This window comes from Sander vitreus, chromosome 3 (genome assembly GCF_031162955.1).
Source record: "Sander vitreus isolate 19-12246 chromosome 3, sanVit1, whole genome shotgun sequence".
NCBI classification, from domain to species: domain Eukaryota; kingdom Metazoa; phylum Chordata; class Actinopteri; order Perciformes; family Percidae; genus Sander; species Sander vitreus.
Genome location: NC_135857.1, coordinates 3,833,137 through 3,860,705, shown reverse-complemented (window position 1 = coordinate 3,860,705; position 27,569 = coordinate 3,833,137). Strand labels below are relative to the sequence as shown.

At 40.8% G+C, this 27,569-nt stretch overlaps 3 protein-coding genes across 5 annotated transcripts in view; 2 read left to right on the top strand and 1 right to left on the bottom strand.

The window, feature by feature from the left end:
* foxo1a (forkhead box O1 a) overlaps positions 1 to 2,378 on the bottom strand; it is a 30,190-nt gene extending 27,812 nt beyond the window's left edge. The window contains exon 1 of the mRNA XM_078245760.1: positions 1,399 to 2,378. Within this exon, the coding sequence (XP_078101886.1) occupies positions 1,399 to 2,043 (645 nt within the window). The 5' untranslated portion in view covers positions 2,044 to 2,378. The remainder of the gene's footprint in view (positions 1 to 1,398) is intronic.
* Positions 2,379 to 3,869: 1,491 nt separating this feature from the next.
* Positions 3,870 to 14,785, top strand: slc25a15a (solute carrier family 25 member 15a). Of its 2 annotated transcripts, none has more exons than XM_078245759.1 (7): positions 3,870 to 3,996; positions 4,099 to 4,177; positions 5,314 to 5,572; positions 10,604 to 10,744; positions 11,621 to 11,796; positions 11,906 to 12,064; positions 13,151 to 14,785. In XM_078245759.1, exons 2-7 carry the CDS (start codon positions 4,123 to 4,125, stop codon positions 13,270 to 13,272), a joined length of 912 nt encoding a protein of 303 aa, XP_078101885.1. In that variant the 5' UTR covers positions 3,870 to 3,996; positions 4,099 to 4,122; the 3' UTR covers positions 13,273 to 14,785. The 2 variants fall into 2 exon arrangements, with proteins under 2 accessions (XP_078101885.1, XP_078101883.1); XM_078245757.1 differs by having other exon boundaries at positions 3,872 to 3,996; positions 4,086 to 4,177.
* Positions 14,786 to 16,685: 1,900 nt separating this feature from the next.
* On the top strand, positions 16,686 to 24,574 carry stoml3a (stomatin (EPB72)-like 3a). 2 transcript variants are annotated; one of them, XM_078245755.1, is made up of 7 exons: positions 16,686 to 16,797; positions 19,246 to 19,339; positions 19,825 to 19,897; positions 20,114 to 20,196; positions 20,333 to 20,536; positions 22,593 to 22,727; positions 23,316 to 24,574. In XM_078245755.1, exons 2-7 carry the CDS (start codon positions 19,268 to 19,270, stop codon positions 23,499 to 23,501), a joined length of 753 nt encoding a protein of 250 aa, XP_078101881.1. In that variant the 5' UTR covers positions 16,686 to 16,797; positions 19,246 to 19,267; the 3' UTR covers positions 23,502 to 24,574. The 2 variants fall into 2 exon arrangements, with proteins under 2 accessions (XP_078101881.1, XP_078101882.1); XM_078245756.1 differs by lacking the exon at positions 16,686 to 16,797 and having other exon boundaries at positions 19,252 to 19,349.
* Positions 24,575 to 27,569: the final 2,995 nt, after the last annotated feature.

Sequence of the window (27,569 nt, the reverse complement as noted above, 5' to 3'; positions counted from 1 at the left end):
CTTTTTTATTTAAATGGTAAAAAAAAAAAAAAAGAAAAGCAAAACCAGCGCATGGCAAAATATGGAAGTTTGGACTGAATTCTTTTTTGTATCTGTCTTTGTGATTCAGTAACAAAAAAAAACAATAGAAAAGACATTTTTGCTGGCATTTGTGCCTGACATGAATGTGTCACCTCCCAGCACATGACTCAAACACTGGAGCCTGCTCTGACAGGGGAAGACAAAAACCCTCCACAACTGCTTTACATTTCATTGGCAACCCAGACAGCCTACAACACAGGGAAGCCGCAATAAATCTCTCAATGTGTGACTACAGGCTCAATATGATTTCCTGCTGGGAAAGTAGACAGTCATTAATTTATTGTTAGACACCACTGAAACTATGTGTCTCCAAAGGGAGGTTTACGCCCTTCAATAGTGTTCAGTGGGAGGGCCTGCCACACCACATCAGAAATTTTAAGTCCCCTCTTGTGTAATGTTTTGGATAGTTTCCAGAACACGTGAATGCTTCTGGTATCTCCTTGCGACATAGACGTCCAAACACAGCTTCATTAAGGCACACACTCTGATATGGCTGTGATTTAGCCTCAAAAACTAAAATGACATTCCAACATACATCCCAGTAACGGCAAGGAGAGGAGAGCTGTCTATAAAACATACCAAGTCAGAACTCACAGTATTTTTTTTTTTAGAAAGCACATTGAGGGAAGCAATAAGGCAAAGAGGGGAGGGGGGGGGGACCCTGTTGAGTCAGCAGACTCATATAAATCACATACTGCAGGGAGAAGTCAGATGACTGTCTAAGGTCACAATTGCAATTGGCCAGTTTACTGAATTGCCATGAAATTGATGGATGACAATGAGCGGGGAACATGGTTTCACCAGATACTATTTTTACAGATACTCTTCATGCGTGCTCTTTTGTCAAACATTTGTGTGCGTGTGTGTGTGTGTGTGTGTGTGTGTGTGTGTGTGGGGGGGGGGGGTAACAGTGACAAGCATAGACGATGGAGATTAATAACAAACAACTGGGATCAAAAAGCATTATAAATAGATACAATACCCTGACTATTAAACGCTACAGAAAAGCCAGACATCCCTGGAGGGATATTACAGTGATACCACAGGAGATAGAAACATAACATAACATCACAATTAAGTCCCTATGAACCCACTGTGTTAAGAACCACAGGCACAACAAAACGGCCCACTGCAAAACTTTGTACGAGAACTGGCACAGGGAGCTGCTTTACCGGGCATAATGCTGTAAACTCCACACTCACACACACACACACACACACACACACACACACACACACACACACACACACTTAGGCGCACTGTATCTCATGGATAAAAGTACCAAAAAAAGAGGGAAAAAAAACAAACGTAGCCTACCTTCCAGCCAGCCGAGCTGTTGCTGTCTCCTTTGTCCTTGAAATAAGGCACACTCTTCACCATCCAGTCGTAAATCTGAGAAAGAGTTAGTCGATTCTCAGGAGAACTTTCGATAGCTTTGGTTATGAGGTCTGCATATGACATATTCCCCCATGCGTTTCGCCGGGAGGAGCTGCTCTTCCTCTGGGCAGCGGCGGCAGCTGCGGCCGCGGCCGCCGGGGACGCCGAGCCGACCGGGGAGGAGAGCAGAGGCACCTGCTGCTGCTGCTGCTGCTGCTGCTGCTGGTGCGGGAGTTGCGGGTTCGGGTGCTGATGTTGCTGCTGATGCTGCGGCTGATGTTGCTGCTGATGTTGTTGCTGTGGAGCTTGCTGGTGGACGCAGTTCTCCTGACACTGGAACTCGGTGCACAGGATGACAGGCTTCTGCTCCGCGAAGTCCTCGGTCTCCTCCAGCAGGCTAAGGTTGTTGATGAACTCGTTGCCGGTGGGCTCCTGCTTCACAGACGGCACCGGCGAGGACGTGTTGGAGTCGCCGGGGTTGATAAACTCCGGCCGGGGCAAAGGCCAAGTGCACGACCGGGGCCGCGACAGGGGCTCGAAATCCGGGTCGATTTCCACCAGGTGTGGCTGGGCCGCTTCCGCCATGGTTGAGAGGTGACGGAGCCAAGTGTTACAATGTCATGTAAAAGTGACGAATGTCGCCCCTCAAAAGTCGCAAGTTCGCCTTTGAAAGGAGAGCGATTACAAGAGAAATCCGCCTGGGCGCAAAGTCTACACTGAATGTCACATCCCAAACCGGTAAAACTCTAATAAAACAGAAATAAAAAGTATGTTTCTAAAAAGACTTTTCCGGTGAAAAAAGTTGTGTGAGTGTCCACAGTGTGTCGACCCACTGGTTTGTTGTTGTTATCCAGTCGTAGTGATGTCCCGTGTGCGCCCCGTACAGCCTGTTGACTCTCTGTGTTGTACAGCATGTGAGGATTTACTGGAAGTATCATTTGTCAGTTGACACTGCCCACATTTGATTGACACCAGTAGAGCACCAATGAGAAAGTTGGGTGAAGAAATGGTCCTTGTTTTCATTCGTCTATTAAACATCTAATCTGAGGACCAAAAAAAAAAAAGGAACTTTTCTCTGTCAACTGTGTTTCTCTCTCTGATAATATTGCGATCAGCTCGCCGGTATTTGATTTCAAATGGAATGTAGCCTAACAGTTCACACGTTGCAGAGATTAGTGCTTAGGCCATTACTTTTCCTTAGATCTCTGTGTTTGGATGTATATTTGGATGTATGTTGGATGTAGTTTTGTCACACGGTGATACAATTGAATTAATGTGAAAATATCTTCTCATTTCTCAGCCTAATCCATTAATTACACATATTTTGGGGTGAATAGTTCATCTGCCATCTGATGTTTATGGGATATGATAACAAGCCATATTTTGAGCAACTTGAAATTAAAACAGCCACCCCATACCCCTCCTTTTAAGAAGGCTATAACTATATAATAAATTACGCACATAAAAGAATACGCTAGGCTACTACTACTACTACTACTGCTGCTGCTACAGCCAGTACTCACAGCGTGTACCAATTCAAAGTATAGAGTTGACAAAGTGTTTACAACACCTAAAAACAAACATGAAACATTCTCAAAACTGAGATGAACAGGGCTACATTAAAACAAATACTGATAATACCAACTCCGTATAATAAAAAAACAAACAACGACATTCTTTTTTATATATATATATATATATATTTAATAATATTTTGATTGGAAGACACGAGGCTCCTCAGTGCAACCAACCAGTTCCTGTCTTCAGCTGGTGGTGTAGGGTGTACTGCTCCTCGGCGCTTTGTTGGACCAGAAGCTGTTTGGGTGTCCTCAGTATGGACTTTACTGACATCTTGTGGCTTAAATGGGTATTACAACCAGACACAGTCATTATATCATATCTTCCACATTTGGCTCTCTATTTAGTCCGCCTGACAAAGACTAACGCCACACCAAAACACAAGGTTGATTCTTTATCATCAGTGCTCCATTCTGCTGTAACTTATCAGCTATCAAATAAAATGTGAAGATATGCAGTGTTACTTTTCTTCCAACCAGAAAACAGTGTCAAGCAAGTCAAAAAGAGTTAAAAATAGAACATGTACAGGAGCCTTAGTTTCAAAATAAAATGAATTGCCAAATACATTTTAATTTAACAATTATTTAAAGCATAGATGGAGGACGAATATCCAATCAAAATAATCTCTGCAGTGCCAACAGTCATCACAACATGATGTTCGCAGTTTTTTTAAAGGCAGGAAGTACCCTGTATCGATTTTACAGTCTAATTATAGCCAACGCCTAATTAACATTCTTTCATTTCGTGGTTAAAATAAATAGTTTCCTGTATTTTTGTGGCTTCCTCCGGACAGCTTGATGCAACTCATTGTGCGCTTTGTGTGCGTAAAGTGCACACTTTTACGCACGGAAGGATCCGAGCGACCTTGCAATCTGCCGATGGATTTCACAAGACGTTGCAGAGAAAGCGGAAGAACAGTAAGCATTACACACTCCCAGCAGCAAGGGGAGGCGACTATAGGTGAGCATCAAGTTTGTCTGAAATATTGAATTTTCCTGCCTTCGATACCAAGTCTAATGTGACTTTATTGTTCTTTATTTGTTAAATAGCTTTAACTTTCAGATTCACAGCATTTAATAAATCATAATGGCTCCACATCCCGTAATCCAGGCAATCATCGACTTTTCGGCTGGAGCAATAGGTGAGCTATCTATCTATCTATCGATCTATCTATCTGTCTGTCTGTCTGTCTATCTGTCTGTCTGTCTGTCTGTCTGTCTGTCTATCTATCTATCTATTGACATTGCGCCCTAAAAAGTCAGCAAAAAAGTTCCTTAGCCATCATAGAGTTTAGCAAGTCAAGCAAAACCTGTTTCACAGGTATGAATATGCAAACTCACTGGTTGTGTGGGAATTTCTGAGTCTCTGCTTTACTGTAAATGTTGCGTTATTACAGTTTGATATAACAGTTTCCCATCTTTTTGGTTTGATGCACGTGTAGATTGGGCCAAAATGTATTGTGAATCTAAATTGATATGCGGGCCTAATCAAAATTTGCGGGGGGGGGGATTTTTCCCCGTGGTCTTTGAGTTTGACACATGTGATCTAGTCCATCCTCAGTGCCTTAAACAAGTCAAATCTTTTTTCCATTGATAATTATAATTACAGCACTGAAATCATAGTATGCTGAAGATAACCACTCAAACACACAGCAGTGAGATTCATGTACATGTATTTCCCTTTTCCTTCTATTAGGGGTATGAGAACTTTCAATTCAAACTGTTCCTGGGCTCTGCTTTGGACACTTCTGCTCTGATAAGTCATGACATCAGTTGTATGTCTCTTATTGAATCTCGACACAGGTCCTTTACAGGAATATATAAAAAAAAAAGAAATCAAACAGCTCAACCAGATCAGGCTCCAGAGGTAACTGCACTGTTCCCTTTAGGAGAAGTGCATTTGGCCAGGCTATTTCTTTCCTTTAGAGCAACCAATACCTGGAACCGTATACCAAGCACAATACATGAATTATCAACTCTCACCTCATTTTCCAAACAAAAATGTCTACTGCAAAATCAAACCTGTTGTCATTAGCTGGGATAATCTGTAATTTGTCCTGTTGTTGATCAGTAATTTTTTTTATTGTGATGTTTTACTCTGATTTGTTTTATTTATTTAACTTAACTTATAGGGACCATCAACCTGTCAGGGACTAAGGATGTAAATTAGTCTTTGGCTATAATCCTGTATATTTACATTCTTTGAAATGTTCATTAATATACACTGTCCCTTTTTGAAATAAATAAACTCAAGACGCCTCTTGAAATCCTTCCTCAGGTGGTACAGCTTGTGTGCTGAGCGGTCAGCCGTTTGACACCACAAAGGTGAAGATGCAGACGTTCCCCACCATGTACCGCAGCTTCATCCACTGCTTTACATCCACCTTTAGGCAGGTGGGACTACGTGGTCTCTACAAAGGCTCGAGCCCGGCCCTCATAGCCAACATCAGTGAGAACGCTGTGCTCTTCTTGAGTTATGGTCTCTGCCAGGATGTCATCCGCTTTGTGTCTAGGATGGATAAAGGAGCCGGTCTCAGGTTTGACATTTCATAGTATTTATTTGTGTATCCATAATACAGTAAGCTCCATAACTTGCTGTGGCGAGTAGCAACGTTTGACATATTAGTATTGTACGACATAACAAATACAGTATGAACAAAGACTGTAGTTCTTTAGCTATAGTTTCCAAAGCATCAGTGAGTTGTCTTGGTCATACGTTTTTCCTGCTAATGACATTTTCAAAGGTTCACATTTCCTCGTCTCCTCCATATTTCCTTCCATGTCCTCCATGACGTGCTGCTTCCTCTATCCACACACTGTGCAGTAAAGCATTCCACCATGCACTACTGGGTAATAATTGAGCGATACATCTCTAACAAAATGAATCATTTGCTGCACCCTAACATAGAACTCGTTAAACTTGTATCAAATTCATTCAATTTTATTTATAGTATCAAATCATAACAAGAGTTATCTCGAGACACTTTACAGATAGAGTAGGTCTAGACCACACTCTATAATTTACAAAGACCCAACAATTCCAGTAATTCCCCCAAGAGCAAGCATTTAGTGCGACAGTGGCGAGGAAAAACTCCCTTTTAGGGAGAAACCTGGGACAGACTCAGGCTCTTGGTGGGCGGTGTCTGACAGTGCCGGTTGGGAGTGTGATGAACAGTGGCAATAACAGTCACAGTAAAGATAATGGAACAGTGACTAGAAATAGTAGTTGTAGTAGTTCATGGCGTAGCAGGGCACTGCAGGGCGTTACAGGATGTAGCAAGGCGTAGCAGGACATAGCAGGACATAGCAGATTAAACAGGACAAATTAGCCTTTAAACTCAATTAATGTTGACTTCAGTACAAAGAGCAATGTCCTTTATTGCCATATCTCCAACTGGTTTAGTTGGTTTTCTCTGAAAATCATTTGTAAATAAAAAAAAAGTTGTTTTTAGACCTGAAAATTTAGATTTTGCATTGCAGGATTTTCTCTCAGGCTGCGCACAACCCCAACACCCTGCCTCTAAGGACGTATTACCAACAACTCAGAGCTTTTCCCTTCTGAATTTGAGTACACTGCTAATATTTATTTACTGTAAGAGAGAAGAAGGCTTCAAGAAGAGACTTTTTGAAGTCTTTAAAAAAAATAAAAAGTGTATTTTAAAAACGTTTGCTTGTTTAATCCAAATGCTAACTTATCCATATTGTAAACCATTATAATCTTTTACATTGCTGATATTCAACTTTTCCATGACAAACTGAACAGTGAGCATCTCGAGAAAAGATAAAGCAACGTGACGAGGAACAACATTCTTCCTGTAATTGGATGTAAAAATATTAGATGGGAATGGTGTGAGCCAGCCCAGGAGTCAGTCCCTTGGCCTTTAATGAGAAGGTTACCTTGTGCTCTGAAGCCTCAATTCTATCAGATCTGAACCAGAAACCACACTCAAAGGAAATCAATTTGGGTACATTCATAGGATGCTTTTCCATTCAGTGCACTTCATTTTCAAAGACATACGGGGCATCTGTGTGTCAGCAGACTACAGCAGAGCAAATGACCTCGGATTTGTTATTAGGAAGGAATTTATGTTTTTCTTTTTTTAATTTAAAGGTTATTTTTGGGGGGCTTTTCTTTATCAGATAGTACAGATACAGTAGATAGGAAAATGGGGGAGAGAGAGGGGATGACACGCAGCAAAGGGCCGCAGGTTGGATTCAAACCCGGTCCGCTGCCAAGGACTCCATGGGGGGGGCACACTCTACTGTGTGAGCTAGAGGTCGCCCCAGGAATGTATGTTTTTATTTAAGAATTGAAATGTCCTGAGTAATCCTAAAGACTGAGGCTGTCCTCGATTAAAGAAATTCTTTGGCGACTAACACACATGATTTTGTCGAATAATCGATTAGTTGATTTAATCGACAGATCTGTAAAACTGAGTTTCTCCACAAAGAATCATGCAAAAGCAACACTTGAAAACTTGTGTTTACCAGATATATGGTCATAGGTTTCTTGGAAATAAGTCATTCAGGATGAAAAATCATAAAAAATAACGACTAAAGGAATCTTCGTCGACTAAGACCAAAACAACCGATTAGTCGATTAATTGACTAAGAGTGGGCAGCCCTGCTAAAGACTGAGGTAGGTAGACATTCAAGCCGTTGCCAAATGAGTTGCTACAAAGAGTCTTTCTTCTGAAGAGTCCATGTTTTTTAATCCTCCGTGTCCTCCTTGGCCACTAGCTACTGCATGAAAGGGTGGGGGGGGCTGTGCGCGATCACGGAAGGCTTGTATCATGTGGACGCGCCAACAGTGTTGTTGTCATTAGAATTAGAATTCCTCATGGGGGAGACAGAAACTACGCACTATAGCTTTACAGTTTTTGCCGATTGCTTACACACTGAAATCAAAAGTATTACACAATTATCAAAACCTTACACTCAAAGGAGCAAAACATTGGCCCAGATGTGCACCACTATCAGCACAATGTCAGCCTCACTCGTTTTGCAAAACAATACACACAGTGATTTGCAAAACACTAAACACGCTTGTATACATTAGACACAGAAGTATATCATGACGTCACTTCCTTGCAATTCCAAAGCACTGACTATCAAATGACCTCACCTATGAGCCAGTCTGTGAAACACAGCCATCAGGTACGCAAACACATGATTGCTTAATTGTAGACACACACCAATCAGGTTTACAAAATGCAGCAGGTAAGTCTAGTATTTTCTGTACTGTATTTTCAGTTTTTTTCAGATCTTTTTTTGTTTGTTGTTGTTTTTTTACTGCAATTGTAACCTGTACTGGATACAGTATTTTATGTTTGTCTGTTGTTTGCTGAGCTAAGAGTGTTATGCACACTACTATAGTAGTATGAAAACTGGGACATGTTGTTGTTGTGATTTTCCATGTCGGCATGTTGACTCATTTGGGTATATGGAGAGAAATAAATTATATTTTCCTCAGTCTGCAGCATTGGTCTTGTGTAGTGTTTGGTGAACTTGTATATTTGCACTTCCTCCATGTACTTACTATAATTTACAGTACTCCAATCACTGAGAAGTAGAATTGCTAAAAGTGTTTTAGATTAGCAGCAGCAGTGGGTAACTGGTTCAAACAGAACTAGTTCTAACAAAATATGTTTTTTATAAATTAGTGTGTAGTTTTTGCAAGGGTGTTTCATTTTGCTAAGGGTCTGTGGTGTTCTGTTAATTGGGTGTGTGGTTGTGCTAATTGTGTGTAGTGTTTTGAAAAACCAGTCCCTGTTTTAAAAATAGTGCTTAAGCAATTGAAAAAAAACTGTAATTCAAAGAAGAAAGATTCTCCTAGAATATTTGTTTTATTGTTGTATGTTTCCTAACCTTATCTTCTACATCTGGGAAAAAACATGGACTGTTGAATACAGTGAGACATTGTGGTATTACAGCCACTATGTCTGATATCCAATATTCACCTTCCTTTCTACAGACAGAATGAACCTCCCAAGCCGTGTGTGTGTGTGTGTGTGTGTGTGTGTGTGTGTGTGTGTGTGTGTGTGTGTGTGTGTGTGTGCGTGCGTGCGTGCGTGCGTGCGTGTGTGTGTGCCCTTTTTAACACAAAGAGAGAAAGGGAGAGACTGGCATCTGGAAGTAATACAGATGATTTACACAGACTGTATTTGTTTATGGTTATACTGTCTCGTGGTGCCATTAAGGCAAAATTATCGAGAATTATTCAGCTTCAAGAAGAGACCTTTTGAAGCCTTTAAAAAAATAAAAAGGGTATTTTAAAAAACGCTTAAAAAAATTGCTTGTTTAATCCAAATGCTAACTTATCCATATTGTAAACCATTATAATCTTTTACATTGCTGATATTCAACTTTTCCATGACAAACTGAACAGTGAGCATCTCGAGAAAAGATAAAGCAACGTGACGAGGAACAACATTCTTCCTGTAATTGGATGTAAAAATATTAGATGGGAATGGTGTGAGCCAGCCCAGGAGTCAGTCCCTTGGCCTTTAATGAGAAGGTTACCTTGTGCTCTGAAGCCTCAATTCTATCAGATCTGAACCAGAAACCACACTCAAAGGAAATCAATTTGGGTACATTCATAGGATGCTTTTCCATTCAGTGCACTTCATTTTCAAAGACATACGGGGCATCTGTGTGTCAGCAGACTACAGCAGAGCAAATGACCTCGGATTTGTTATTAGGAAGGAATTTATGTTTTTCTTTTTTTAATTTAAAGGTTATTTTTGGGGGGCTTTTCTTTATCAGATAGTACAGATACAGTAGATAGGAAAATGGGGGAGAGAGAGGGGATGACACGCAGCAAAGGGCCGCAGGTTGGATTCAAACCCGGTCCGCTGCCAAGGACTCCATGGGGGGGGCACACTCTACTGTGTGAGCTAGAGGTCGCCCCAGGAATGTATGTTTTTTTTAAAGAATTGAAATGTCCTGAGTAATCCTAAAGACTGAGGCTGTCCTCGATTAAAGAAATTCTTTGGCGACTAACACACATGATTTTGTCGAATAATCGATTAGTTGATTTAATCGACAGATCTGTAAAACTGAGTTTCTCCACAAAGAATCATGCAAAAGCAACACTTGAAAACTTGTGTTTACCAGATATATGGTCATAGGTTTCTGGAAATAAGTCATTCAGGATGAAAAATCATAAAAATAACGACTAAAGGAATCTTCGTCGACTAAGACCAAAACAACCGATTAGTCGATTAATTGACTAAGAGTGGGCAGCCCTGCTAAAGACTGAGGTAGGTAGACTACCTGCGCAAAGCAAGTCCTGAAACAAGTTGAAGATTCCGTTTTTGTGTAAGCACGGAATGAAGCTGAAGATTTCATTTAAGCGTAAGCACTCAGGGAAGTTGAAGTATCAGATGTAGTTCAAGCTGAGAGAAGTAGAATATGTCAGTTGATGTGCAGTGGCGCCCCCCCAGAAACTTTACATAGCGGTTGTCAGATGAGGCAGCTGGAAACGTAATGTGAAATCCACTAAAAAACCTTTTAAAAAAACCTTATTATTCATTTCTTCCATTGTACTTCTTTTCATTGCTCATCAGTGATTTTCAGAAGGCATCCGCAGGGTCTTTAGCCTCCATCTTCTCCTCCATGGCGATATGCCCCACTGAGCTGGTGAAATGTCGCCTGCAGGCTATGCACGAAATGGAAGCATCTGGCAGGATCGCAAGCGGACAGAGAAGGTTAGTGTGACCAAAAACAGAATGTAGGGCTGTGCAATTAATCAAATTTTAATCGTGATTACGATTTTGGCTCCTAGCAATCAATTATTTTGATTAAGTAAATTGTCTTGTGTACTGAATGAAAAAAAAAACAGTTAAAACGGGAAAAGTATGAAGGTAAATTTCACTGTTCAAGGCGTTTTCACTGTTTTTTTAGCTTTCAATAAATGTAACATCGTTAAAAAAGTCAATGAGTAATCGTGTTAAATAACAATCCAGTCTCACGGCAGTTCGTGAAATGGTCACGTTATTTTTAATCTATTGATTTGTGTACACGGACACGTTTATGTCGGTTTTTTTTTTCGTGGTGGTCAGCACGTAATGGGAAGCATCTATACGGAGGTTAGGTTTAGTAAAAGAACAACGGGGAAAGGACACGTCACGCCGGGACACGATCCGCGGTCTCTGGGGGACACGAGACAACAACGGGATGGTTGGGTTTAGGAAAAGAAGAACGGGGAAAGGACACGTCACACGCGGGACACAATCCCCGGTCTCCGGGGGTGAAAGTCCTGTGTTGTTTGACCCATCCACTACCCCAACCAACCCCCCTACGCGGACTACTGGTAAACGTAGTCGTGCTGCGATCACGAAAGATGCTTCCCATTTAAATACATTAGTTTAAAAAAACGTGCTGACCACCACAAAAAAAAACGAGATAAACGTGTCCGTGTACACAAAACAATAGATTAAATAACGTGACCATTTCACGAACTGCCATGAGACTGGGTTGTAAATAATCACCATTTCAATATTGACCAAAATAATGTGTAATAACATGTTCAGTTTCAGTATCATTTTATACACTTTTGACTGTGTTTTGTGGTGTGACTTCAGCACAGTGTGGGCCGTAGTGAAAACAGTGTTGAAGACAGACGGCCCCCTGGGTTTCTACCAAGGACTGACATCCACCATGGTGAGGGAGATACCAGGTTACTTCTGCTTCTTTGGAGCCTATGAAATGTGTCGGTCTAACTTTGCGCAGCACATGGGCACGGACAAGGACAGTATAGGTATGGTTATATTGTTTTTTTCATTTATATTTAATGAGACATGTTTGCAGTTTATGATGTGCACTTGGTTCTGTGATCTGCACCCACAAAATCATTTTGGTCTTTGCAGGTGTTCTTCCACTCATGTTCAGCGGTGGATTCGGGGGAGCTTGTCTGTGGTTGATGGTCTATCCCATAGACTGTGTGAAGTCCAGGATCCAGGTGTACTCTCTAGCTGGGAGGCAAGAGGGCTTCATGAAGACCTTCATGGGCATCATACGCACTGAAGGTCAGATTTGAACGTGCATTTTACCAGATGAAAATGATTCATTTTTGTCTGTTGTTGTCTTCTCAAATGCCTCTAAAGTTTCTACATCCAGACCATATTTGCGACAACAGGGGAACACAGCTGACTGGTTTACATCACATGACCATACAATCATAGTTCGAAAGACAGCAACTGTACAATTTGGCTTTTTGGGAATAACCTTGGTTCAGTAGAGAACAGTGCTGATGCAAACACACACTTACCGTCTAGATTTGTTCCTCCCATTCGGTTCATAACCACTTTAGACATTCAGAAATCAGAAATAACCTCTGCAGAGACACACTTCTCACCTTAATAGTAAGAGTTAAAGCTTTAGTGCGTAACTTTTTCATATTGAACGTCTGTGTAAACAGGCAAACCTTTACACCTTAAGCCTCCTATTCACATAAAACCTGAGTGAAAAGTACAAAACTAGCCCTGGTTGGGTTAATAGGGGAGCCAACATTTTAAAGGTCCCATATTTTCAGGTTTATACTTGTACTTTGGGTTTCTACTAGAACATGTTTACATGCTTTAATGTTCACAAAACTCATACTGTCTGTCTGAATCTACCTGTATTCACCCTCTGTCTCTGTAACGCTCCATTTTTGTCTTTAAGCCCCCCTCCAGAAAAAGCCCAGTCTGCTCTGATTGGTTAGCGTTTCTGGGACTTTTGCATCTGCACTCACGGCTTCTCTGCACTGCACCCGGGGAATGACTGTAACGGCACTGTGTCGGCCCTTTCTACCTTTATAAAATGTATATTTGTGACATTACAACCGTACGGAAGTCATAATGGCTCGATTAAAGGCACAGCTCCTAAATAGAGGCTGTGTGCATTTCTCTGTGGATTTGAACCTTTTGATACTTTCACAGTATTTATAAAGCTCCCTGACCTGCTTTATAATAAAAAAAGACATGAAAAGCTCTCTTTTCACGATATTGGACCTTTAAGACTTTGAAAAGCTCTGAATGCAGCACTGCTGGTCTTACTGTGATACAAAGTGTGAATGCATGTTGTTACTTATTATCAACCCTAACCACCTGTGGGGATCTCTTGTTCCACAGGGTTCACTGCTCTGTACTCGGGCCTGACTCCTACCATGATACGCACCTTTCCTGCCAATGGAGCCCTCTTCCTGGCTTATGAGGTCAGTCGCAAGTTCATGATGAAGACAGCAGGTGAATGATGTGGAGGATCTTTACAACTGAAGAAAGTATGGTGCCGAAACTCCGCCTTGTCCCCTTGTATTTTTAAAATGAGATGGCCAAACGTTTTTATTGTGTCCTGTTTGATTATGAGCTAAATTATTAGTATTATTTTTTTCTGTCGCTTTGACTCTACTGCCCACTGTGAGGAATGTGTAAATGTAATTAAGACCATTACACCCTCTGACGCTGAGAGGATTGTCATAACTGTGGAGGAGGTCAGGGGTACTTTCCAGCACAGCAACCCAAAGCAGTGTGCATATACTAAAATCATTTGCCTGGGAATTGCCCCTGTGTGGCAATCCATCTTTCAGTTGTCAGTTGACACACATACCATCCCACTAGCGTGGAAAACATCTCACATTAGACCCCTCCCCAAAAGAACAATGTCCCAAAGAACATAATGATTTTCAGCAAATAGCCCTTACATCTGTGATCATGAAGTTACTGGAAAAGATCATGGTTCAACACCTTAACAAATATCTATGGAAGCAACAAGACCCCTTTCAATTTGCATATAAAAAAAGTCGTACTATGGAAGATGCAGTGATTAATCCTTATCTTATTCTTTGGTATTTTTCATTTCTCACAAACAGGGTTCAGCTAGTCCAAGTAAATGACACACTCTCTTCTCCAAATACAACTAATGTTGGAGTACCCCAGGGCTGTATTAGCTCCCCTGTGTTGTTCACTTTATATACCTCCAACTGCACCACTAGTTTGCCAAACCAGTTTCTGTTAAAATACTCAGATGACTCCACTCTATTGACCCTGTGTACCAAATGTGATGACCCTACACTATACCAGGGCAACGTGGATTGGTTAGTTGAGTGGTGTGATAAAAACACTCATTATTAACACTGCGAAGACAGAGGAAATCATCTTTGGAAAACCCCCGAATTGTCAACTTCCCCCAGTGATGATTCACAATTCAGTAATCAGTCAAGTCCCAGTCTACAAATATCTATCTATATCCTTAGGAGCTAGTAGCCAAATAATTTCTTTGTTTTTCACATCAGTAATTCAGAGTATCATGCTCTATTGTAGCACTGCTTGGCTGAGTAGCCTATCAGACTGGCCAGGAATATTTCAAATGACTCCTCACATGTTTTTTGCGCCTTCAAACAGACGCTTCAGAGTTCATTCTTTCAATCGCGACAGACTTAAAAACTCTTTCATACATCAGTCTATCCTATTGTTAAACCAGCTACATTAAATTCAGTTCAGTATTTATTCAGGGTTATAAGTCTCCAAGACCTTGTCTGTGTGTATGTTCATGACATTTTCTGTTGTTATACTGTACATGTATGCTTTGTTTCCTTACTTGGGTGTTTAGGTCATTTGTGGTAATGTTTCATGTATGTTCTTTGGTGCTATTCATCTTATGTATGTCTGTATGTATATCTATGTCCTCTTTTTATATGAGCTTCCCAGGGATGCAAAAAGAATTTCAGCCCTGGCTGACATTAAAGTGCCCATAATGTGAAAAAAACACTTTTTCTGGGATTTGGAGTGTTATTTTGTGTCTCTGGTGCTTCCACACGCATACAAACTTTGAAAAAAATCCATCCATGCTGTTTTGAGTGAGATACGGTTTCTGAATGTGTCCTGCTTTCAGTCTCCGGGTGAGCTCGTAGCGTTAGCGTTAGCATGCTAACGCTAATGCTAACGCTAGCATGCTCCTCGTTCTCAATAGCAAAGCACTGCTACAACACACACAAGTTCACCATAATCTACAAAAGAACTACTTCCATGTGCGTCCTCATTTAGAAGTCTCCCAGCTGATCCTGCCTTGTAACTGACCGAAGTTGGAGAAACAGCCTTTCTTTTACTGTCTATGGAGCTAGCTAGCTGACATGATCTACATCTGAGCTACTGCGCATGTGCGAGTGCAATCAAAGATAGTACAGAAGAAGAAGAAGAAAAGAGGTCTCACTCTGTAGCTAAAACAGAGACCAGCTGAAAAGAGGATCTGCAGCAGTGAGAGAGAGCTGTGCAGTACAACAAAAATATGGTGTTTTTTGAAAATTAAACCATGTAAACCTATTCTGGTACAACCTTAAAATACAATTATGAACCTGAAAATGAGCATAATATGGGCGCTTTAAAAGTTATATCGTATTAGATGTGACCGAAACATATTGGTGCTATTGGTATCCCAGGACTGTCTACAAATAAAGTTTTAATCTTAAAATCCATCAGTTTTATTGATATTCTTCTCCTGCTGTGAATACATTTGATCATGGTCCACGATGCCTGGGTCGAAAATTGGACAAAACAAAGTAAAGCTGCAAAAAAAAAATATATATTTTGTTTTGATTATACTTATTGAAGTTGTAGTTTAAAATTTGGAATTAAAGACAAAAAAATAACCTAAATAAGTAGGAATTTCAATTTGTCTTTTTTTAAGTGAATTTGTCTTTTTTGGAAATAATTTACAGTACACACATAGAGTTCTTTCTGCTTTTCAAACGTCCCCCATTTACATACAAATCCTGAAACTAACACATTGATCTAGGTTGCATTTTAAACCCACAAACAAACGTGTTGTTGTGTCGTGTCGTGAATAACTAAAGCTGGGTTCACATGCACCCATCATGTACTGAGTGAGCTGACTGTCACATGACCAACCAAGTTTGCGGGACCTCACTGAGGAAAGATGGGAACAAGCAGCTAACATGTTTGTTGACTCCGGAGCTCAGACACACACACACACAGTTTACTGTACACATTGACACATGAGAAATTACTTGGATTTTACTTTGCAGTCCGGCTGTTTTACATACTGTGATTATTATCTACGTCACTCTCAGTTACTCAACAATTCTATTACAATTTGCAAGAAATATGTATGAGTATATTTTCTTTTTTTTTTTTTTTTTTTTGGGTAAATTTCCGAGCCAGCTGAGGTGCTTTGTGCATCTGGTATGGATGCCTCCTGGGGGAGAGGGACGTCTGGGCCACCATACTTGACCTGTTGCCACTGCGACCCGAACCTGGATCAAGGGGATGACAATAGATGGATGAATAGGTACATTTCCATTATGAGGGAGGACAGACATGAGCATGCTCACACCTCCCTGTGCCTGCACTAGTGCTCATGTTTCACGACTTGGATGCCACCTATTGTTTATTCATAAGCTGCCCTCACCAGGTGTCAGACTCCTGGAAATGAATGTAGGAGAATAATGGAAAAGCACATATAGCTGAGCTTTAAGCTTTCCAATACAGGATCCACATAGGGGCTGGTTATGCTCTGTGGGTTATGTTACCTGCTGGCACACGTGTGTGTATGTGTGTGTGTGTGTGTGTGTGTGTGTGTGTGGGTGTGAGGGAAGGGGACAGGCCACACCCACACCCTGCAGGGAGAACAGACAGGTAAACCGGTGCAGCACCGCTCCACTTGCACCTGACAACAAACAGACTCATGATCTCAACAACGTCCAGCAGGGCCGACATGGTTACACGAGGTAAACTGGAGCTCAACGCTGTGGAGACTGTCGAAGGTAAATACTTTTTATGATCTTTAAAAAAGCATTTAGTTTTTTTGCTAGCAGTGTTGATTATTGTATACAGTCATGTGAAAAAATTAGGACACCCATGCTAAAGTTGACTAAAAAGAGGAATACAAAAATCATCTTTTGGAAATTGATCTTAATGCCTTAATTAAAAAATGAGGAAAAATCCAACCTTTAAGGACACCAATTTTCTTTGTGAATGAATAATGTATCGTACATAAATAGATGTTCTTCCTTAAAATACAGGGAGCATAAGTAAGTACACCCCTATGTTAAATTCCCATAGAGGCAGGCAGAGTTTTATTTTTAAAGGCCAGTTATATCATGGATCCAGGATACTATGATCCTGATAAAGTTCCCTTGGCCCCCCCATCATCACATACCCTTCACCATACCTAGAGATTGGCATGGGGTACTTTCCATAAAATCATCTCTCAATGCAAATTAAACCAGCTATTAGGCTAACTGAAATACAACCATGCCAATCTCTAGGTATGGTGAAGGGTATGTGATGATGTGGGGGGGCTATTTTAATTCCAAAGGCCAAGGCCAAGCCTTTAAAAATAAACATCTGCCTGCCTCTATGGGAATTTAACATAGGGGTGGACTTACTTATACCCCTGTATTTTAAGGAAGAACATTTATTTATTTACGATACATTATTCATTCACAAAGAAAATTGGTGTCCTTAAAGGTTGAATTTTTCCTCATTTTTTTAATTAAGGCATTAAGATCAATTTCCTAAAGATGATTTTTTTATTCCTCTTTTTAGTCAACTTTAGCATAGGTGTCCTAATTTGTTCACATGACTGTATCTCTTTTTTTAATGTTACACACTAATAATACAACGTTACAGCACTACAATATATGGTGCAAGCAGGAAGGCAAGGAGAAGAGAAGGAGAAAACTAGACATAGCAAAAATACCAAACATAAACTAAAATATATATTAATTATCTGTTATACTGATTGGCTGGCACACTAGCTCCTTGTCCAATCAAACCGGATTCAGAGCCTAAATTGGGATTCCACGTTCCATTCCAAGTCCAAGTCTATTGCTTGTAATAGTGTTCCATAATTTGTGTTTTTGCACAAAATTAGGAAATTTGGATACTGAATATGATTGTATTTTCCAGTGAAACTGCTCTGAGCAGTCCAAAATGTCGCAGCTTCTTCCTTTAACGGCACTTGAAAAATGCTGAGCAGTTTCTTTTAAGGCCCGATTACAGCTCTAATATGATCCACTGGGACAGCACCTTTTATCAAGGGGACACAAAACATCCATGCAATGAATGCAGTAATGTTACTTCACATACACATGCTACTGAACCTATTGATGCCCCATCCTTCAAATGCTTACCCTGTGATGTCGTTCTCTCTTTCAGTAATGTGTTAATTATTCGATCACTTATAAAACACAAGGATATTGAATTTACAATGATGAGACAGAGAATAGAGGCCCAGGCTCAGATCTGAGAATCAGCGAATGTTTGCCATTTTTTCTAAATTTGTTGCCCGACAAGTACATTTTGATTGACAGCTTTTTAAAAGTCTGAACCTGTTTACAGCCCGACATTATTGAAATGTGCTCACTCACACAGCTCTTTTGCCTTTTGTCAAGAATGAGTCCTTTATACATGTTTTAACATCATTAATTCATGACTAACTTAGGCTATAGGCGACTTGAAAGTTGGAACAAAGAAAATAAAATAAGTCCTCCAGAGGCCAGCCCCCATTTCACCTCCTCAGCATCCATTTTCGCACTAATCGAAATGCATCACCTGACCGCTCATTTACAGCGCAACCCGGAGCGCAAGCCCGAGCCCAGCCCGAGCCCGGCCCGAGCCCGCCGGCCCGAGCCCGGCCCGAGCCTGTGTAAAATTAAGAAATTAAGACCGAACCCGTTCGGGCAAAGATCTTCAGCCCTAGATCATATTACTGTTTAATTATGGGAACAACACAACAATCTTTGGTCTGGATTTAAATGCTCACTAATGCAGAGCAGAGGTTGTCATGGAAAATGTGCAAATTAATGTACCTCTCTTCAGTGATGGAGTACTAGAGTCACTGTTCTCTGGACGTGTGATTGGACTTGGACTCGCACACTGATGACCTGGAATTGAACTCATTCATTCAAATAGGACTCGGAAGTTGGATGAAGTTTCTGACTACTTTTATTTGTAATAGGTCATGAACTCGGACTGGTCCTGGACTCGGACTCGAGTCTGACTCAAGTCGTTATTCTCTGGACTTGGGATTTGACTCAGACTCAGCTAATGGTGACTTGACTCGGACGCGACTCGGACTATCCTTTTGGTGACTCCGACTTGAAGTCGGACTCGAACACTGGGACTCTAGACTTGACTCGGACTCGACAGTCGTGACATGACTACAACTCCAATGCAAGTTTGTAAAGTGTTTTTTACTCTCTCTACAGCTAAAAACTCAAGGGGACTGGGATGTTTCGGCTGGCTGTTGGTCCTCATGTCCCTCCTCTTTGTAACAGCGACCCTTCCGCTCACAATATTTATGTGTGTTAAGGTAGAGTATATTCTCAGGACACTATTGAAGTAGTTTGACCAGTATTTGTTTATGCCTATACAGATGTCTTTGTTTTGGACTTGTATTCACTGCTCTGGAATTAGACCGTTTTTGTGACAATTTTTCAAATTCCAAACAAGTTTAAAAAATTTCCCTCGTGAATTTTTGGCAGAAAAGGCTTTAACTAATTGTATCAGTCTGGCCAAAACAGTTTAGAAGCTGTTTTGAGTAAAGAACATTTAGATTTTATATATAAAGGGGACAGGTGACACACAGAGCCAGGAACATTTAGGCAGGATCTGTTCAGAGAGGATACTTTTTAAACGGATTCACAAAAATGCATTGTTGGCCAATCCAATGATGAAATGTGCACGTTATACACAGTGGCTGAGCTCTGAGATAAACCATCATTACGCCAATTTGTTTTTGTCTTTTGTTTTTTCTTATGTTCTCTGGCTGTATTTCTAACATCCAGATAGTGAAGGAGTATGAGCGAGCCGTCATTTTTAGACTCGGCCGGATCACCGACAGGAACGCTAAAGGGCCAGGTCTGTCACTGAATGTGTTACATACATGAAAAAAAGTCTGCTTAGAAAGTCTTACATACTATGATCTATTTGGTAGTGATGTCCAAATGAAGCTTCATGAACCATTAGTTGCATTTGTTGAACCCACTAGATGATGCTTTTGGTTTAAAGAAAAGGCTAAAGGAATAGCAATTCAGTGTTCAAAGAGCGCTAAGCAGGGTATTTATGTCTTTCTAGGACTTTTCTTTGTTCTGCCTTGCACGGATACCTTTGTAAAGGTCGATCTGAGAACTGTGTCCTTTGACATCCCTCCACAAGAGGTACATTTTTTTTTGTGCATTTGTTGTTATTTACATCAAGTGTGGGAATATCATTTGTGTCTCTCCTGTATCAACGCTTGTCTATATCATCAATGAAAACTGTAATCTTAATTAATTGTAGCTTTCTACCTTGCAGATCCTAACCAGAGACTCCGTGACAGTGTCTGTGGATGGCGTGGTGTACTTCCGCATACACTGCCCCATCTCATCTGTGGCCAATGTGTCCAACGCACACTCATCTACGCGGCTGCTTGCTCAAACCACCCTGAGGAATGTACTCGGTACCAAAAACCTTGCAGAACTGCTGTCTGACAGAGAGGGCATATCGCACAGTATGCAGGTGAGGGTAAACTCTAGGTAATAGGGTTTATGAGGAGCTGGGGGGCAGAAGGAGTGGTTGAACATAAAATCAAAATGAATTCATGTTCCGATGACCCCTTCATTAGTCAGAATTCTTTTTGACATCGTAGGGACAACAAAACACACCAACTACTTCTGTTTTAGTCTCCATCCAAACAATAAAGTCAATGGCCCAATCCCAAAGTCCGGACTCACAGACTCACAGACTTTGGTGCGCATTCTCGCGGAATTCGTAAGGGCTTAGGGTTGTCCCAATGTCGACTTTCAAAGGGCGTGAGGGTTTGAGTACACACTTACCGAGCCCTTTCCGTGAGTTTGCATCGATGCAGACTTCACCAAAGGGAATTACCCACAGTTCAAAGCATTTTACCGCGGAGACCATAGGGAAATCCGGAAATTACAAAGGTAAACAACGGCACGACACACGACCACGGAACACAGACCAACCTGTTGTCCAGCTTGTAAAACAAGAGTTTGAAAAAATGTGGAATCAGGCAGCCGTCTCCTGGGCCTTGGCCGTGTGGAAAGCAACAAACTTAAAATTAAAATTCCCAAACCGGCAAGTGTCAGCAACATCTTTGTTATTAAACGTCGCCAAGGTAACGTGTGATCTCGTGAAGTGCTGTCCCAATCCCATGTATACCTATCTGAGCCCATGTGGCCTCACACACGCACACACTTAGCACCTGAGATCAATTAAGTCTGTGAGTCTTTAGTCCTTAGTCCTCAGGGCTCACTTTGGGATTGGGCCACTGTGTGTTTTTCTAAGAGCTTACAGTTTGAATACAATGTGTAGCCCATCAACATTCTCCAAACAGCTCGTGCAGCAGACTTTGAAGCTGTACTGCTGAACTTCAGATTTACCTTACGCTGATTTGTTTGCATTTTGACAAGGTGCACAATTCGTACATTTGAAAGGAAAGCATAGCAGAGAGAACAATGACTGTGCTTTTCAGGACCCTGAAAATCTAGATGGATAATGAACTCTATTGTAAAATATGTCCATAAAATGGACAATAGGGTTAACAATGATTTATAAAACAATTAATAACACTGAAAAAACATTACTCAAAATGTAAAGCCAGATTAAAAAGATACGTCTTTAGTTTAATTAAAAAAAAAACAAGGCAGTCAGTTCCAAAGTTTAGCAGCATACTATACGATACCATGACTTTTACATTTTTAATTTAAGTTTTAAATTGCTAGCACCAGCAAGTAGGCACTGCAGACTCAGGCACCTGGTTCCATCAAAGGTGCAGACTGTGCCTTTTTGTGTGGAGTTTGCATGGTCTTCCAGACTTTCTATGACAAACTATACTACTATGACGTTTCTATGACTTTTTTCGACATACTATAGTATGACTACGTTTGATATACTATACCATGACTTTTTTATCACTTTTTTTATCACTTTATTAAACATACTATACTGGGACTTTTTTCGATATACTTTGCCATCATTTTTTACAAAATTCTATACTATGACGTTTTTCCACATACTATACAGTACTATGACTTTTGACATACTACACTATGACTTCTTTAACACTTTTTTCGGCAAACTCTACTGTGAATTTTTTATCACTTTTTACGACATACTATACTATGACTTCTTTCGACATACTATCATTTTTTTATGACTTTTTTTAATATACTACATGACTTTTTTCGACATACTATACTATGACTTTTTATCACTTCAATCTATTCTATCACTTTTTTATAACTTTTTTATCATTTCTTTGACATACTACTATACAATGACTTTTTTCAACATACTCTAGTATGACTTCTTTCAAACATACTTTACTATGATTTGTTATCACTTTTTTTCAACAAATTATACTATTAGTTTTTTATCACTTATTTCTACATACAATACTTGCGATATACTATGGCATGATTTTTTTTAACATTCTATGCTATGGCTTTTATCGACATACTATACTATGACTTTTTAATCCTTTTTTTCGACATCCTTATACTATGACTTTCATCACTTTTTTCGACATTATTATTATCTTATTTCCCTGCAGGAATCTCTGGATGTGGCCACTAATCCGTGGGGTATTAAGGTGGAGCGTGTGGAGATCAAGGATGTGAAGTTGCCTCAGCAGCTGCAGAGAGCCATGGCAGCAGAGGCAGAAGCCAGCCGGGAGGCCAGAGCCAAGGTGAAGAGGCTGTAGTTTTTGTTGCGTTTCAAAATCATAGCCACTGTCCCAGCAATAGAAGAGTGGGTTTAATGCACCTTTGTTCTATTATTGTTGATCAAGGCACCATGTGGTCGTCGTTTTGAAAATGATAATAAAACTCAAAAATACCTACAGAATTAAATCTCTATTATCCTACCAAAACAATGTAGGCTAATGTGTGTGAATGAGGGAAAGTAAACAATACTGATGATATGGAATGAGATGAAACAAGGTGATTTGATGGTTAAACAACTGTGTTTGGTCTCAACTTAAGCTAGGACTCCAAAACAATATTGTACTCGTGTTTCCAACTTCCCTTTATTAATCATACCACACCCACAATAACTATGGTGTGGCCGATATGCCAATCAATGGCTTATCTGTCAATCAAAATAAGTGGATCCGAACTACAACCAAAATATGGGGTCTTGAAATAATAACTACTTACAATTTTGGCTCCTTTAGAGGGCATTGAAAGATTTCATTTAATGCACTATAACAGTGAAAAAAGAGGGATGCGGCGAGGGAACATTTGTAAAAAGTAATGTTTCTCTATGTGTGCTCCAGATCATTTCTGCAGAGGGAGAGATGAATGCCTCCAGGGCTCTGAAAGAAGCCTCTCTGATTATTTCGGAGTCCCCCTCTGCTCTCCAACTGCGATACCTGCAGACCCTCAACAACATCGCAGCAGAGAAGAACTCCACCATCATCTTCCCTATGCCCATGGATATATTGCAGAATTTTATGAAGTAATGGTATTATTGTTATATAGTTATTGTTACTGTTAAAGCATGGGGGGAATGACAAGAAGGTTTATTTGTTTACTATATGCAATTTATGTTGCTATTCTAGTATCTGGTCCTTTGCTGTGAATAATGGTGTCTTCGTAAGCCTGTTTCAGCTGGGCATATTTTTTGTTATGCATGACACAATAATACAAATTATTTATTCATTCATTCATTCATATAAGCTTCAGTGGTATTCTTTTAGACAGTGTAAGGTCTAAGACACATAGCAGTCTGCATTATCACTTCTTCTAGAAAGTTTCCCCTCATAAGATTGGCAAAATAGAATCATTATGTATTTAACAGAGGTGGGGGACTCGAGTCGCACAACCTGACTCGAGTCAGACGAGTCGCGAATTTGAGGACTTGAGACTTGCTTGACTTCCAATGATAAACGACTGGCCTTTGAATTGGTATTCAAGACTTAAGACAAATGACTTGAAGGAACCTGATTTCTTATTAATGTAGTATTTTTTTTTCATTTGCTCTTTTCAAGACATTGAGAAGTTTGTTTTTGAAACATGACTAGTGACTGGTGATTTTTCGTGCAATGCGCGCCAACCTGGCATCCTTCCAGAGCGCGGCAGATCAGCAGAGGTCATTGCAGGAGGCAGCCGTCATGTAGGGAGTTATCCTAAAAATAATAAGATTTGGATTCAAGGATTATTCTGTATAGTCGATGGCCGTAGTAAGAAGAGAACAGTGGTGTGCAAGGTCTGCAGCTCAGAAATCACGGACACGACCACCACAACATCTAACTTGATCCATCACTACAAAACTCACGGAGAAAGCTAGGAATGTGTCTTTTTAGATAAATAAATCGGCTGCTTAAACATTAGCTAGGAGGAAAATATACATTTTTGACCTACTCCGATACTGCCTAAAACGCTGGTATCGGTATCGGTAAGTACTGGAGTTAATGCACCGATCCAATACCACATAATAAAGCCCTAAAGAAAATCTACGTTAAAGTAGTTAATTTATGTTCTTTTTCCGTTATAACTGACTGTCAAACTGGATAATAAAAGAAAGTTCTGGGGCGTTCATTGTTTGTGTTTGTTCATGTTTCACAAAGAGTTTAACCTGAGCCAGGCTGATAACACAGATAGAAATCATATCACATCCATACAGGGATAGTAGTATACAGTTGTCAAAACATAATAAAATATATGACACATTGGTATCGGATCGGTACTCGGTATCGGCCGATACGCAAGTTCAGTTATCAGAATCGGTATCGGGAAGCAAAAAATGGTATCTGGCCATCTCTACTTCCGACTGTATGACTTGACTTGTGACTTGCTTGACTTATAGCAGAGGCTCAATGGTGTTTTAAGCCCCCAGCGTCGACTTCAAGGCACCTAACCCTAACCATTGCCTAATCCTAGCAGCGCTGCCTGGAAGACAACGTTGGGGGCTTAAATCACCAAACATACCATCACCATAGAAGAGACTCGACTTGACTTGCGTGATTCTCACCACAGTGACTTGAGACTTGTAACACGTGTGACTCACTCCCACCTCTAAAGATCTATTCACACCAGAACTCACATTTGTACACGTTTTTTCTTATTGTGATTTAATACTTAAATACAAAGTGCAACGTATACAGTGTAGACTTTAGTGTCTCATCATCACTGACCACAATATTTTAACCAACTAAGCTACAGTTGCAGATCTTGAGGAGGACAACAAATAAATCAATGAAATTCACAAGAAAAGTAAAACAAAGAACAATGCACGGCAACCTCATAAAGACATGCTTTCATATAAACTTATCCAGAGCATGAATTTCTGAAATACTGAATACAATCTTTACAACAGGAGTCCAATCAACAGATGTACCCAGCGTCAAACACCAACCTTCTCTGACATTGGATGTAAACTGTAAACAAAACCTCTTACTCTAGTGTCAAACAAACATTCAGTAAATGAGTCATGTCCACAGGACACAGTGGCAATCAGTGCAATCGGAGTACCTGATGGAGAGAAATATCATTTCCACCCTTTCAGAAAACAGTAAAGGCTCTGACACACCAACCCGATAATTGGCTGTCGGACAGTCTGGCGAGGTCGGTGACTCGAGTCTGTTCGGTGTGTTCTTTGCCGTCGTCAGTCGGAGGAGCCGTTTGCGTTCATTTTGGCCGATTTGACTTGTTGAATCGGCCAGTGGGCAGTCTGACTCAATGACCAATCTGATTGGTGGAGTGCTAGCCCTTGACTAGCGAATCAGTGCTTCTTCCACAAGAAGAAGCCCGAGAGCTGACAACGGCAGTATCTTCTTATTACTAGCCATCGTATTTTCGGACGGAGCCGGAGATTAAATAAAAAAATGATGCTGCAATGCGGTGAGTGCGCCCAAAGATTGCGAGGCATTTCGTTTTAGAAAAGAGAACCACTTACAACTCACAATACGTTTGTTGATTGGGAATACCGTGACCCGCAGGAGTCCCGAAAAATTGTCACTACCTAACCCTAACCCACCCAGCAGTGAGAGACAAACAGCTCTGCGGCGCTGCATTCACACAACAACATCAGCGCAGCAGAGCAGAGGAGCTGCTCTCGCTCCCGCGGGCCATCGCTGCAGCTGTGCACAAACACACAGACGCACACACAGAGGCTGATAACTTTAGATAACATAGGGAACGAAACGGGAGCGGGACGGGATTCGGGAGTCTTTCTCTCTGGATTTTGCAGGACAGGATGGGGGGCAGTCACATGATCGGGATGTGACGGGAGTATTTTCGTGAGCTCAGGATGGGATGGGAGCGACAATTGATTCCTGTGTCACCCTCTAATGCTCAAGTCGGCGTCGCTTCGGTGTGTTCCGAGGCACTTTTTTGACTGATCTGTCCGACTGCCTTTTTTGCCGACGGTCGGCCGTCGGGTTGGTGTGTCAGAGCCTTAAAGCCCACCAAGTTAAACGTATTTAACCTCATGTACAACCAAATCCTTATTTGAGCAGATTTCCTGTCTGGGGAGAGTATATTATTATATCCCATTATTATAATAAAGCAATATCCCTTCAATGTATTTGTATATATTTGCTAACTACACTGTGCTCTTTAAAATATTTATACATATTCTGTGCATCCAAATCATTTTATACAAAGGATATCTTGCAAAACAGACAGTTGAGCTGAGTGGTTATGTAAACATGAGCAAAAGCTTAAATAAAAAAAATACAATCAATACAAAAACAAATTATGGCAGTTGCTTCCGTTCGATGACTCATAATTCTCCTCGAGACCTGAGATTATTATCTACAATGAGAAATGAGGTAACAGCTTGCAGATTTGCGCAATTTTCTTATTTATTTAGACAAATTTGAGTTCTTTAACGAAGTCAAATGTAGTAATTTTTTTTTGCTAAAAGTCAATCAGATGTACAAATGGAGAAGAATGTTTGGAAGCCGTAATACATTTTCATCATATTTGCTCACAAGGTTTTCTGTGGTGAATTTCGAAACAGAAAACAGAGACAGCAACAGTTCGAGTCGGCTGCAAGAGCATTGATAAGGTACACTTAAAGGGTCGCTATGCAGGTTTCTCTATAGAGCCCCCCCTACAGCTTCGGAATAGATATATGGCAGCTCCTATGTTTACTCGTGTCTGACTCCTCGCTCAGTCAGTCTGCTGTTTCCTCTTTCTCTGTTCCTCCGACAATGCTTTCCTAGTTTTCTGCTTCTTTTTTGCCGGCTCAGCCATGACGACAGTGTGAAAAACTCCATCGCTACCTTGTTCTTATAGCTAGTCGGTTCCTGTTTGTGTGCAGTGCCGTGAAGCAATATGTTACATCGCGAGACCTGATATCACGCGATACTTCCTGATGCTGAGGCCGCCGGCTCGCCGGCCCAAAGCTGCAAGGGTGGTTTTTCCGCTCACAGGCGCTAGGGGGGAGCGAGACGACCACCATTCAACCCGAAAAAAGTCATATAACCATTCCAATGACTCCGAAGCTGTTCAGTTAAAGGGGTGGTTCAGAATTTTGGACACAGGACCTCATTTCCAAGTTAGCCAGTGTGTTATTTATCAGT

Excerpts from the sequence above, each read along its gene's own strand:
- stoml3a (XM_078245755.1), top strand. The coding sequence starts at position 19,268 with ATGTTTCGGCTGGCTGTTGGTCCTCATGTCCCTCCTCTTTGTAACAGC. Across the intron at positions 19,340-19,824 it reads CTTCCGCTCACAATATTTAT|ATAGTGAAGGAGTATGAGCG; the intron begins GTGTGTTAAGGT and ends TCTAACATCCAG. Across the intron at positions 20,197-20,332 it reads TTGACATCCCTCCACAAGAG|ATCCTAACCAGAGACTCCGT; the intron begins GTACATTTTTTT and ends TCTACCTTGCAG.
- slc25a15a (XM_078245759.1), top strand. The coding sequence starts at position 4,123 with ATGGCTCCACATCCCGTAATCCAGGCAATCATCGACTTTTCGGCTGGA. Across the intron at positions 11,797-11,905 it reads CACGGACAAGGACAGTATAG|GTGTTCTTCCACTCATGTTC; the intron begins GTATGGTTATAT and ends TGGTCTTTGCAG. Across the intron at positions 12,065-13,150 it reads GGGCATCATACGCACTGAAG|GGTTCACTGCTCTGTACTCG; the intron begins GTCAGATTTGAA and ends CTTGTTCCACAG.